The sequence below is a fragment of the Mirounga angustirostris genome, unplaced genomic scaffold (genome assembly GCF_029215605.1).
Source record: "Mirounga angustirostris isolate CCGP_5_RB_7025 unplaced genomic scaffold, mMirAng1.0.hap1 SCAF_10, whole genome shotgun sequence".
NCBI lineage: Eukaryota > Metazoa > Chordata > Mammalia > Carnivora > Phocidae > Mirounga > Mirounga angustirostris.
Window position 1 is genome coordinate 96,014,476 of NW_026991718.1, and position 13,811 is coordinate 96,028,286.

The 13,811-nt window shown below is 41.2% G+C and overlaps 1 protein-coding gene across 2 annotated transcripts in view; it reads right to left on the minus strand.

Moving 5' to 3' along the window:
• PCSK2 (proprotein convertase subtilisin/kexin type 2) overlaps nt 1–13,811 on the minus strand; it is a 285,368-nt gene that overhangs the window by 75,076 nt on the left and 196,481 nt on the right. For both annotated transcript variants that reach the window (XM_045883814.1, XM_045883815.1), the window contains one exon: nt 6,585–6,661. In XM_045883814.1, coding sequence (XP_045739770.1) covers nt 6,585–6,661 — 77 coding nt within the window. The remainder of the gene's footprint in view (nt 1–6,584; nt 6,662–13,811) is intronic.

Sequence of the window (13,811 nt, forward strand, 5' to 3'; positions counted from 1 at the left end):
CAAGGTTTATAATGGTGTTTTAGGACTCTGGATTCACAGAAATATTGGAGATAAGGTGGCTTCATTCAGCAAGCCAGTGGGCAACTTGGCCAGGTTCATGGACATGAGGCTCTCACCTCCAGTCTCCCTAGGTCTACAGATTCTTACACAACCAGAGCTCTATAGCAGTTAGCTACAGTCTTTTCAGCCATGTCTTTGGAGAAAGATACTTTAATATTAGATGTATTGGAGCTGAAATGCAGAGATCAATCATGTTTGCTGGCTCATACCCAATGCTCTCTCCAAGGGTAAGCCTAAAGGTTTGGATAGGGGAGCATGTACAGCTGCTTCTGGGGAAAATCCCAAGTCTGCTGGCAAGCATTCAGTACTTTCTGGAGAATTGAAGAGGCTTTCCATCTTTCTAACACTAGATGCTAGGCCCTTCTCCACAGATCAACCTTATTTCATGCATTTAAGCTATCTTTGGATATAACTCCTCTTTTGATCAGAGTACAGAAACACAAGCACCAAATTCTGGCCAGAAAGCTTAACCTTGAGCTACTGTTTTCTAGTGTCTGTCAAAGGCTTGGATGAGAGATTGAATGGCTGAGAAAGATGGGTGAGGTCATCCATAGTTGGGTCTTCCATTGACTCCTTTGGCATAAACTCTCCTCATTTTCTAGCTAGTTGGAGAACCTTTGTCTTAGCTCCTGCAGACATCCCTTCACTGAATTTCACAATTATATTTGCCACCATTTAGGGAATGCCTACCATGTGTCATGTTTGGAAACAAGTACTCTGTATGCATGTCTCTAGTCCCTCACACAAACCTTCTAGGTGGAGTTTCAGGCCCATCTTACAGATGGGGAAAAGTATTCAGGGGTCACTTAATCTATTCCGACCAATTAACATACTACATTTGTCCATCATAATCTGCTGTATTTTTCTCCCTTAAGGAAAGAATTATTGCTACCTGAGGACCATAAAAATCCCCCATATGGCTTGCATAACATTAGTTTCCAAGGTAGAAATGACTACACCAACATACAGAGATTTCTTTTATAGGCTATATAATTCTCTTCATAACCCCCACCTCTGTGTTATATCTATTTCTTTTAGCTGAGGGGAAAAATTTAAATAAGGAGCATTTGTCTAATCTGGGTAGGGGACCGGAAATTTTTTTAAAAAAGCAACTGTGTGGTATTTCACCAGTGCCTCACAACAGCTCGCAAAATTATACTATGTTGTATTTCACTGTGCTTTGGTTTGGGTAGAGAGACAGTTGATTGCAAACAGCAGTGTTTGAGTTTATATCAGCTTATGAGGTTGTCTCAAAGCTCACATGAGAGAAAAAGTTAGATTAGGTCTTTGAAAGCAGTTTGCATTTGATTAGCCAGGAGGTGATTTCAGAATTAGTTTCATAAAGACAGGAGGGAAAGAAGTTCGTCTATTTCTAAACCATTGAGTGTCACCTGGGTAAAGCAACAGTTTCCATCAACGTGCAAATATCCAACCAGAAACGTCCGTTTTTCTCACGGGTTCTTTTTTGGCCTGTTGCGTAGCGTTCTTCAAAATGAAATATGACTTCTAATAAGAAAAAAAGTTAACCACTGAAAATCTTTCTTATTTGAAGGTTTAACTAATGCTATCAATCAAAGGAGCTCACGTAGAGCTCCGTGTCCCTCAGCATCCGTCTATCCTTCTTCCTCCCCTCGCCCCCATTTTGGTTGCTTGCGTAATAAATGTCTTCTCCCTTCCTGAATTTATAGTAAACTCTTTGTGGCCAGGAATTGCCCGTAATCCAGAATCTCTTACTCTTTAGGGTTTACGAGAGAGAGTGTGTGGCACGTTGTGATGCCCCATAAATTCTGCCGATGGCAGGGATGACATTTCAGTGGTGAACGCCTGTCAAAGAAATGCTATGCAAGAGGGATTTTTAGGGACAGCAGTACAGGAATGGAATACAGATCTGCGATGCATCACCAAACATTGACCTAAAACCGAGCCAGGCTGGGAGATTATTGACAAAGCGTGGGCTGCAAACCTTGGAAGAAGCAGGCTGCTCTAAATCAGACAGGTGTCAAGGCCACTCAGCACCGTCAGCGTGGCTGAGAATGTCGGCCGCCCATCCATCAGCCAGCCAATCAATATGCATTGAGTGCCAGCAAGGAAAAACATGTAATGCTAGATCTCGATACCACACAGGAAATCAGTTATATCTGTTTTGCATATTTTGATGCTCATTAAGTGTGGATTATTTTCTACCTTTTTACAAATTGGGTTACCCCTACTACTACTATATTATTATTTTGCTTGGCCGCCAGTATTTCTCTGATTGCAAGCTAGGACGAAATTATACTCCTTTTACAAATTTCTCAGCTCTGTTTCAAATATATCCTCGGAGCTCGGATACTGCAGGTAATTATTAAATGGTTCACAGTAGAATAAATACACTGGCTCTGCTTAACAAGGAATAATCCTACAAAATCAAATTAAGCACAGGGCAAGAAATTCTAATATACATATCCCCTAAAAGCAGTTCTGCATATGCATGAAGTTTGCTTTCATAAACAGTCCTTGGCTGGGAGTTTTGAATCTGTTCTTGAAGAAATGTGCGCTCAGAGGAAAACCAGTTAACAAAGAAATACAGAGGGGATGATAGGCTAGTTTAAAGTGTGAGGCGAGCCCAGGAGAGACACTGCTGTTGAGCTCAGTTTCCCGACCAGGAGAACACTTTGCTCACTCTCTGGAGAGTGCGCCTCGTGCATTTTATTTTCTATTTCTCATGGCAAAGCGAAGCCCATGATGGAGAGCCACTGTGTTTTCCTGCCCAGCAATTGCTTCTGAGTTCTAAGCTGCATTTGAGGCCACCTGTGCGGCAGGAATAGCAATAGCAACAAGCTCATTGCTGGTCAACACCCATCAGCCCTTTATCGGAGTTTCGGAGTGTGCTGAAACTAGCATTTCTCGAGAGCCCCTGGTCTGCTGAGCAGAGATGGGTGTCGGATTTGGCGCCCATGCCCAGAGGAGAACACCTGAAGAAACCGGCATGCCTTGGTGGCTGCATAGCTGGCCCAAGGCTCATGCTGGATTGGCAGTAGGCACAGCTCCAGCCAAAGGCAGATGCTGGGCTCAGGACTCCCAAAGCCTCCAGGTAACAACATTCCCTGGGTACAATGGGAGAAGGGTCCTCATCTGTGTCTCGGGCCCAGTTTCTGACCCAATCACAAAGTCTCTCCTCCTTTCTCCTAGCAACCTGTGTAAACCCTTCATGCACACCTCTTCCATGAAGCCTTCTTAGAATGCTGCCCCTGTCCTAGTCTCTAACTCCCAGATCAGGTGTCCAGGCTACCTCCTGAACATGTCTGCACCTCCTGCCTTCCCTCCTTCACCTAAATATACCCCTTAACTCCACCAGTGACCTTCATTCAAATCTTAGACCAAATGCCACCTCTTCAGGGAAGACTCTCAGCTTCTCCAGCCAGAGATAATTTTGCACTTCTCCGTGCTCTCCAAGGCATCTTTGTTATGAGGCAGTGCATGCAATGGCCCCCTCACTGGTGTCAAATCCTGTCTCCATCACTTATATTAGCTGTGTGAACTTGCACAAGTTACTTAGCCTTTCTGTGCCTCCATTTTCAAAATGGGGATAATCCTGGTAATAGCTATTTCAAAGGGTTATTATGAGAATCAATTAAAGGGATACATGCAAAGCACTTAAAACAGTGCCTTGAACATAGCAACGGCTCAATAGGCATTAGCTCTCCTTGTGTTATTTTAGCCCTGGCTGTGCTTAGCACTGTGGTGATTTGGGCATCTGTCTCTGTTCATAGGACATTTTGCAAGCTCCTCAGAAGCTTGCACACCAACACTAATGGTTTCATAAATACTTAACTAAATTACGCCCTATGCTTTTTAAATGTACTTCTTATTATGGAAAAAGTCAGAGATCTACAAAAGTAGAGTGGAATCTCATGTACCCATCCCAGGCTTTAACAATTACCCATGACAATGTTATTTTCTGTATTTGCCCACTCATTTTCCTTCCTCCTGCCCCAGGCCCTACATTATACTGTAGAAAATACCAGGCAAATATTTCACCCAGAGGGAATTTTTAATAAACGTGTCCTACACTCATGGGAAGGATGCTATATTCAACATCTCCTTGTGCCAAGAAGGAATTATCTCCAAGACAGACCCAACCTTTTGGACCACAGATCCTCCCAGTGCTGTGGACTTTAACTTTGACCCACCTTCTTTCCAGAAGCATTGACAATAGTAATTATGTTTTGAGAGGCCATGATTTGAACTGGTACCATCCGGTCTTTGTAATAACAAACCATGGCGGATGAGGATCTTCAGGCATGACTTGATAATTGGGAAAATCCCATTTATAGGTCAAAATGGGTCCTGTATCTTGCATCAGTGGCTTTCTAAGAGGCCAGGATCATATGTGCCTGACTCATTAAACTGTGTCTCAGGCAATTGGATACCTGGGGATATTCACCACTGTCAATGAAGAATTGTATTGCAGTAAGCCCTGATGAGTCCTTGTTAGAGGATTTTAGCCAGTTTCAAATTGAACTTTCAAGAGCAAGTTTGCAGATGAAAATACTTAAAATAGACTTCTCTGCTTTTTTTTTTCTTTCTTGTTTGTGTATTTAAAGAATATTCTTACAGCATATCCCACAGGAAGACTTGCTCAGGGAGGTTGTGTTTGGGTTTAGAAAATGGGATGTGGTGGGGTAGGGGTGGAAACCATTGTGTTGGTGGTATTTTTGTGCCTGAATCAATCTGTCAAAGATTAATTTAGTATCTACTAGCTGCAGAGAGAAGGTAAATGACACACCTATTGGTACTGCCCTGCTATGGTGTGGATTATTGATAATCAGCCATGCTGAAGCCAGGCACTTCCTCTTGGTCCTCCTCAGTACAATGTTCCAAACCACCATCACCAATTATGTCTCGCCCCTGGCTTAGTGACATCTATTTGGTAACTTCACATCCCTGTGTCTGGAAATGGTTTATTTGCTAAGGGTATGTCAGGATCTAGGATTGTAAGTCACAGAAGGTACGAGACGCTTTGTGTCGGAAGTTCTCAGACCTTTTTGATATATCCTCATCCCCTAAACACACATCCAAACAATGCATGATAATTTTAAAGCAGCTTTGGAAGTTGATAAAGAGTAAACTGTGCTATTGGACATCAGCAATGATCTTTTTAAAAATGTTGCAAATTTATCTTGTTCTCCTTTATTCTTTTCTGTATTTTCTGTAATTGCCAAGCCCCCAACCCAAGTGCACTTTCTGCACCCCAGACATACTCTGGTCAACTTGCTAATTGTAAGAATAGAGTCTAAGCTGCCTGGTCCACTGGAGACCCATCCTTGGCCACCCTCTGGCCATCATGCTTTCTGTCTTTTATAATAAAAATGATGTTTATAAAAGAATGGTACAATTTGGATTTAGAAACACGTCTGCAGCTTGGGTTCAAGCGTTGGCTCTGACACATACTAGTTGTTTGACCAGGAAGTCATGCCACCTTGCTGAGCCTGTTTCTTTATTTCTGAACAGAGAATGGCAACATTTATTTTATCTACATGAGTTTGCCATGGGAAGTAAAAGTGATGTCCACGTATTGTTACACCATTAATTGAAGTTCATATGTTCTTATGAAGTTCACCCAAGAACGTCAATAATAAGCAAGCACTAGGCTTAAAACCTCATTGATTCTGAGGGAGCAGGTCATGCATATTTATTTCTTGATATTTCTTATAAGAAATCAACCATCTAGGCAAGAATTTTACTTACAGAAAAAAGAGACTAAATATTTACATGTTTAGTAGCAGGACAGGCTGAAGAAAAGTCACAACTTTGGATGGACCATTGAATAGTTTAACAGGATAGGATGCCAAGCAATTCTTCAACCCTATGAGTTGATAATACTGCATTGTATATTTGGCTAAGAGACTAAATCTTAAAAGTCCTCATCCCAAGAAAAAATATTTTTTTGTTACTACGTATGGTGTCAGGTACTAAGTAGACTTAATGTAGTGATCATTTTGTAATATATGCAAATATCAAATCACTATGTTGTATACCTGAAATTAATATAATGTTCTGTATCGATTGTACCTCAATTTAAAGAATACTTCAAACCTTTGCCAATAATACTTACTATTTAGTTGAAAGAAACTACATGAGCTCTTATAAGTTTACAGCAGAAACACTTTTCAAAAACATTTGGACACAGAGCAGAGAGGCACAATAGTTCTTTTCAACAGATCAAGTGAAATCAGTGTGTTTTAAATCATCTTGTGGTGAGTTGAAAAGGATTTCTTATTATTTCTACTTTCTTTTATCTTTAATAAAGTGGCAAATAACTCCCAATTCAAGAGAACAAAATAGTCAAAAGACAATTTTAGAGGAACATTGCCATATTGATAAAATCCAAGAATTTAGAGAATGTAGCTATGAAGGAGAAAAATCACAATATAATTTAGTGAAGCACTGAGATTATTTTGCTGGTGATGCTCACGCTTTAAAAACAGAATCAAATAAGTCTAAAGTCTAAAGTCAGAGACAGCCCACTAGGCCCAGTTTACCTGTTGAACCAGTCGTCTGTGTATCGAGGGTAAGGATAGGGGTCATTGCCGCTGAAGTCATAGCTGGCCTCGGCATTCTGAAAAACACAAGGTGTCTCATAAGCTTAATCAAGCCAGATGTAGAGGCAAGAGAAAATGCTGCAAGACATGACTGTTTTATGTTTACAGCCCTCTATGGAGTGCTGTGTTAATGTTCCGCTCTGGACCAGCCCTCACCAAATGGTGCCAGACCTGGTGTGTCCTTGGATCTCTCTGTTCTCACTTTATCCTCTTTCCAGGGTTCCTCATCCCATTCTACTTCAGGCCCTCAAAGAACTAGCAAATTTGAGTTGTGTGCTCTCCAGGACTGTCTCCCATTTTAAGTTGAGTTGCCACCTGTGGGTAAATGGGGTTCACCTGGAATCCAGGACTTATGTTTCCTTGGATTGATGGTCAGAAGGTTCGAGATCTTATGTCACAAGTGAGGCAATTGCTGGAGTTTTCTTGCTTTATGCAGAAGCTCACTTCCAGCTCCTGGCTTCAGACTGACATAGGCTTGTCTCCTTTAATACTTACGGGTGTGAAACCCCTGCCCAAGCCCCTAACGTCGGCACAATACCAACTTCATTTACTCACTCAACAAATCTCAGTGCCAGGGACTTTTCCAAATATGGGAATACAGTAGTGACATCCCTGCCCTCATGTAATTTACAGCCCGGTTGGGGGGACAGACATAGATCAAATGATGAAACAAATAAGTAGACAATTATAAACTGGGGGTACTCTTATACCCTACAGTATTAAGTTCAAAGCTTAAGTTCTATGCATCCAACACCTCCACCTTTTCCACTGAGAGTCCTTCACCCCCAGAAATCAATTCCATATCCACTTAAATTATTTTCCATTTTGGTCTTTAGTTGATCAACCTTTTATTTTGGTCCATGATGGGAGATGATCTACCTCCTTTTGGTGACTAATCCATCCCTTTCCACTGCCTTGTCTGTTTGCCTGGGATGCTAAAAATGAGAATCCCATTTTTCTCTGCTTTGTTTTTGAGTTCTGCAGTAAAGCTCTGGAGGGTTTCTTGGTCCACAGTATACAGTGAGCTGGGAAGTACTGGGTTAGATGTATATTCCAATGTGGGTATTTCTTGATTCCATGGGTCTTGAGACATTTTCAAGAATTGTGCCCTTTCATGGGGTAAAACACTTCAATCTGTAAACCTGATGTATTAATGGCATAATGTTTTTAAGAGCACATTGATGAATCCCATTAGTTTGTGTTTCCATTTGTTGGATGACAAAGGGCAATTAGTCACCAGTAATTGTAGTAATCAGAATTATAATACTAATTTATTTAAATAAATGTTGTGTTTGGGATAGATGTCACCCTGAAATTAAAAAAAATTTTTTATCCCAAGCGTTTATTTAAATTCCAGTTAATTAACATATAGTGTATTATAAGTTTCAGGTGTAGAATTTAGTGATTCATCACTTACATATAATACCCAGCGCTCATCACAAGTGCCCTCCTTAATGCCCATCACCCATTTAACTTATCCATAGTTATGAGTCTGTTTTTTGGTTTGCCTCTCTTTTCTTCGCCCCTTTGTTAATCTGTTTCATTTCTTAAATTCCACATATGAGTGAAATCATATGGTATTTGTCTTTCTCTGACTGACTTATTTTGCTTAGCATAATACTCTCTAGTTCCATCCACGTTGTTGCAAATGGCAAGATTTCATTCTTTTTTTTTTTTATCACTGAATAATATTCCATTGTATATATATACTATATCTTCCTTATCCATTCATCTGTCCATGGACATTTGGGCTCTTTTCATAATTTGGCTACTGTTGATAATGCTGCTATAAACATCAGAGTGCATGTATCCCTTTGAATTAGTATTTTTGTATCCTTTGGGTAAATACCTAGTAGTGCAATTGCTGGGTCGTAGGGTAGTTCTATGCTTAACTTTTTGAGGAAACTCCATACTACCTTCCAGATTGGCTGCACCAGTTTGCATTCCCACCAACAGTGTAAGAGGGTTCCCCTTTCTCTGCATCCTTGCTAACATCTGTTTTTTCCTGAGTTGTTAATTTTAGCCATTCTGACCGGTGTGAGGTGATATCTCACTGTAGTTTTGATTTGTATTTCCCTGATGATGAGTTATGTTGAGCATCTTTTCATGTGTCTGTGGGCCATCTGTATGTCTTCTTTGGAAAAATGTCTATTCACATCTTCTGCCCATTTTTTAATTGGATTATTCATTTTTGGGGTGTTGAGTTTTAGAAGTTCTTTAAAGATTTTAGATACTAACCCTTTATCAAATATGTCATTTGCAAATATCTTCTCCCATTCTGAAGGTTGCCTTTTCGTTTTGTTGTTTCCTTTGCTGTACAGAAGCTTTTTCTATCTTGATAAAGTCCCAATAGTTTACTTTTGCTTTTGCTTCCCCTGCCTCAGGAGACACATCTAGTAATAAGTTGCTACAGCTGATGACAAAAAGGTTGTTGCTTCTAGATTTTGATGGATTCCTGTCTCACTTTTAGGTCTTTCATCTATATTGAATTTATCTCTGTGTATTTATTTAAGAATTTTGGGCCTTATTGAGGTATAATTGATATACTTCACAATGTAATGAGCTTGGGCATACGCATATACCTATGATCACATCCCTACAACCAAGGTGCTAAAACATGTTCATCACCTCCCCACATTTCCTTGTGTTCTTTTGTGTCTGTTATTTTTGATTTTCTCTTGGTGAGAACTTTTGACATGAGAGCTATCCTTTTATCACTGTTTAAAGTATATAATACCATATTGTTGGCTGTGTTGCAAAACACAGCTCTAGAACTTACTCATTAGCATAACAGAAACTTCATACCCATCGAAAACCAATTCCTCATTTTCCAGTTTCCCCTACCCCATTCAAAATTTGGACCAATCCTTGTATCTTTGGTGTTGAACAAGCTTATCCTTTATTCTAGAATCTAGGTCTTCCTTTAATACCTGGTCATCAGAGAGGACATCCTTCTGTCTCCTCTGGCCGTAATTATTGGCTCTGAATGATCTGCTCTTCCTACTTCCCTTAAATCCCAAACTACTCTCATTTACCTTTTAAAAAAGTTTGATTCTCAATCTGGTCTATATTTCCTGTCTCTGGGAGACCCACTCAGATTTGGCATGTTTTTTGTTTTGTTTTCTTTTGTTTTTACTTTTCTTGAACTATTTGGATTTCAGTTCTTTTGAGGGATACTATTTTGAAATAGTAACTATGTTCAGTTACCCTTAACCTTCTCTGAGTTTTTGGGGCAAGAGCATTCTTAGATAGATTTGGGGGATGGACTATGGAGAGAAATCCAAGTTAATACTTTTTCTTTGGGGTTTCAAAGCTGAGGTTGAAACCTAAGCAATAGATTTGGAAGACTATTTGCTAAGCCTGGTTTGTTTCTCCATAGAAGGGAGAAAAGTCACCTTGTCTAAGGCAAGTTGAATGGAAAATTCAACAAGTAGCCATTGTGGGACCCCCCGAAGGGTTGCAGAGTGCTACCTCTTTCTTCTGAGCTGTGTTCTGGAGTGGGATGGAGGTATGTTGGAATGTCCAACCTCGGAGAGGTCTGGGACTCATCTTAGAACAGGGCTATGTTGCTGCAGATCAGCAGTGGCTCTCAGGGGTGTCTTAGCTTAGAAACTTGGGGTGGCCCCACTCTGTGTTCCTCTGACCATCAGTATGGAGCAGCGGGCAGCAGGAATATTCTGTGGGAGGCTGAGGGTGGTGAGAGTGTGACAGAGAGAACCAGCTGGCCTAGAAATTTCAAGGGTCAGACACTGAGGATCCAGGGTTCAGGCAGGATCCATATGGACTGACAACCAAGGCCAGTGGGGGTGGGGGTGCAGGAGTGGAATCTAGGGGTACAGACAATGAGACACAAATAACAGAACCCTTGCACCCTCTCCTAATGCTGTGCTGGTCCTTTGAAGCTCAAGGACAATCCTGGAGACAGGAGGGTGGGGGCAACACCTGAGTTAACCAAGGTCAAATTTCTGCCTTGAGTGAGGGCAATTAGGCTGACAGATACAAGTTAAATTCCATCAGAGAAAATAAAAATTGGAATTTTCTGCACCTCTGAGTTTGCTGCCTGATTGTACGGTTCACAAGCTTTTCACCCTGATTCACTTTTCTGGTTGATAATAATTGTCCGTGGTCTTGGCTGAGGCCTCTGGGCTCTAACCTGGTTCTGGATAAAATCGCTTGCCCTAAGATGTTTGGGGGCTGGAAAGGGTACTGCACAGAGCTCACAGCAGAACTTGCAGCCGAGAGTCCAAGGAATTCTGGGACCACTTTTCTGAGAAGGGAAAGACCACGTATTGTCTGGGGTCAAATTCACCTTTGAGTGTTGAGATGGTTGGTGACTTACAAACTCTGTTTTGTTGTTTTTTAATTAATTTGATGACTAATGCTTAATTCCTTGTGTAACAGTCTACATTGAGTGTTACCAAAGGCAAACAGTGGTGCTTGTTTGGCTGTAAGTCTTTTAGCTAAAAATCAAATGGTTTATAGCAAGAAAGAACAGTGAGCAATTTTTTGTAAGCATTTTGTTTATCATTCATAGCCAAAACCGAATCTTTTATGGATTTGAATTACAATGTTGCCTTCCATAAAATTATTTGTGTAAGCAAATAAATTAAACTGGCCTTGAGTTATGCTGGAATTTTCTAAAATAGCCATTAAGGTGGACATTTAGGGGGAAGTAGTGTCTTTGTAAATTTAATGCTCTGGTCGTCCGATGCTAAGCCTGTGGCTTGTTTTGGTTTGAATTCTTCCATAACTTTTTTTGCAAATGCATTAGTCTATTTTCTTGCTTTAGAGAATACTAGCTGTTTGGTGAACATAATTTAATCATTGATGATTCAGGATCAGGATTATTCAGAGTCATCACGAATAACTTGAATTATCATTGTACCATCATGCAGAAAGTGAGAAGACTGGACTGAATCCAAACTGACCTCAGGGCTTCCCTGGAAGTTATTTCTGGAAGAAACTTCTGATAATGGCTCATTTCTCTTATAAGAGTTGAGTGCAGGAGGAAAAAAAAAGCCCTCTGGTATTTAATAACTCTAAGGCTTGATTTCTGAATATTTGAATGCATAGTCAGAAATCAAGACTAGATTAGCCTGTAGAAAGGAACTTTAATGATTATGACTTTGGCTGTTGTTTGTACTGTGCACGTTTCCATCAGATGGCTTGCCTGCACACTAAGCTAGGAAAGGACAGGAACTTACTTAATCTCAAGAAATCTTCTGACTTCTTATGTTTGAGGTACTGCCTTTGTGCAGCCCCCAAAGTCACAGACTGACCAATGGCATGCATCAGATGCCAGGGCTGGTCTCACCATGAAAGCTGGTGAACACAGTGGCAACTATGCCCCTTGCTTTAACCGTCTCAGAGAAGCTTCTAAGACCCCTGAGACCAAACCTATCTCTGGTAGTGCCAGTCTTCCCCCCGACCCCAAGTCTGGAATTTAATGCCTTTGGGATCCGTGGACTTTCCTTGCTGGGTTGTACACAATGAATGGGTCTATAGGCATCAGTTTGGAGTAGAGAAAAGGAGAGAGGCCTTCAAATCAAACAGATCTGGTTTCTGTTTGGTCTTGGCAGTTTTCTTGTTTTCTGGAAACCACAGTCTCCTCATCTTTAAAATGCAGATGATAAAACCAAGTACTTGGTTGTTGTGAGGACAAAATGAAAGAACCAGTTTAAGCTGGCAAGTGCATTGCCCAACAGCGTGGGCATTCTCTCACCTCTGACTTCTTCTGTGTCCTTCACTTTCTTTGATCACCTACAGCAAGAGTCACAAAATATGGCATGTGCCAAATCTGGCCCTCTACCTATTTTTGTAAATAAAGTTTTATTGGCACACAATCATGTCAATCTGTTTTATTGCCAATGACTGCTTCCACACTATAACAGCAGGCTTGTGACAGGATCCCACAAATCTTAAAATATTTACTATCTTTTAGAGAAAGAGTTTGCCAACCCTTCACTGTCATCCTAGGCCTCTCAGGTCTGTAGGTTGCCTTCTGAGAGCCTGAGGCCTACACTATAGTATCTCACCCAATCCTTGTCTTCCTGGGGGCCTGCTCTGAGACATATTTGTCCCATGTCCAATTCCTTCTAGGTGGGCTGTAGCTGCTGAAAAGGAATCTGATATCAACTAGCCTCACTACATTGCTAAGAGTTTGATGTTTACCTCTCTTGGGTCTCACACCAATCCAAAGTGGGTCCTCAGGTGTGACTTTGGTCAGAAACTGACAGGGGCTCTCATGGAGGCAGAAGAGAGTATCTTGCTGGGATGGCGAGGAAGCCCCAACATTGTTTCCACCGTCCCCATCCATCGCTGGTTGAAGGATGCTTCTAGGGGCAACAGACCCCTAGTTCCTTGTCTTTCCATCTACAAGTGTCCTGTCTGTCCCCGTGGTCAGAACATCATTCTTGGCAGGTGCTTGCAGAGAACAGGCCTTCGGCACGCAGAGGTGATTGCCAGGTAATATAGTGTGTGCCATACAAGGCCTTACTCATCTTTCATTTTTGTGATGCTTCCTTGACATTCTTACAACACCAAGCTTTCATAATAGGCCAATACAGTTAACATGGGAGGCCGCTGCTGTGTGAGTGAACAGATATTTTTAGAGCACTGAGGAACAACCTCTGTGGTCTGACTACAAAATTAGAAAAGTGGTATCTTTAATTGGGGCTACGATGGACAGTTGTCTGGGTTGTGCCTTACATAAGGGGACATACCCAAGGGGAGCAACTAAAGGCTGCACTGGACTCCACAAGCCATGTGCCCTGGGGTAGGGCTTGGGGGGTGGTGGACACTCTTTTCTCATTTGTTTGTCCAGAAGGAGGGTGCTGTTTTGCAACTCACCCACCAGGAGGGAGTGTTTTTTCAATTTTACATAAATGCATATAAGTCCAAGCACATCTATGAACCATGGCAAGAAGTAGATCTCCCTAGTTAGCATCATATATAAGCTCAGACTTCAAAGAAATTGTACCAGAGAGACAAGATGTCCCCTGTGAAATGTCAGGTAATACCAGACTTAACTAATATCTCAAACAATAGTAGGAGTATTATGAGTACAGCATGGCATATGATTAATCGCCAATGAGATTCCAACAGCTATAGGCACTCAGAACAAGAGAGTATATCCATCCCATTTGTCCCTTTATTCTGACTTCTCCT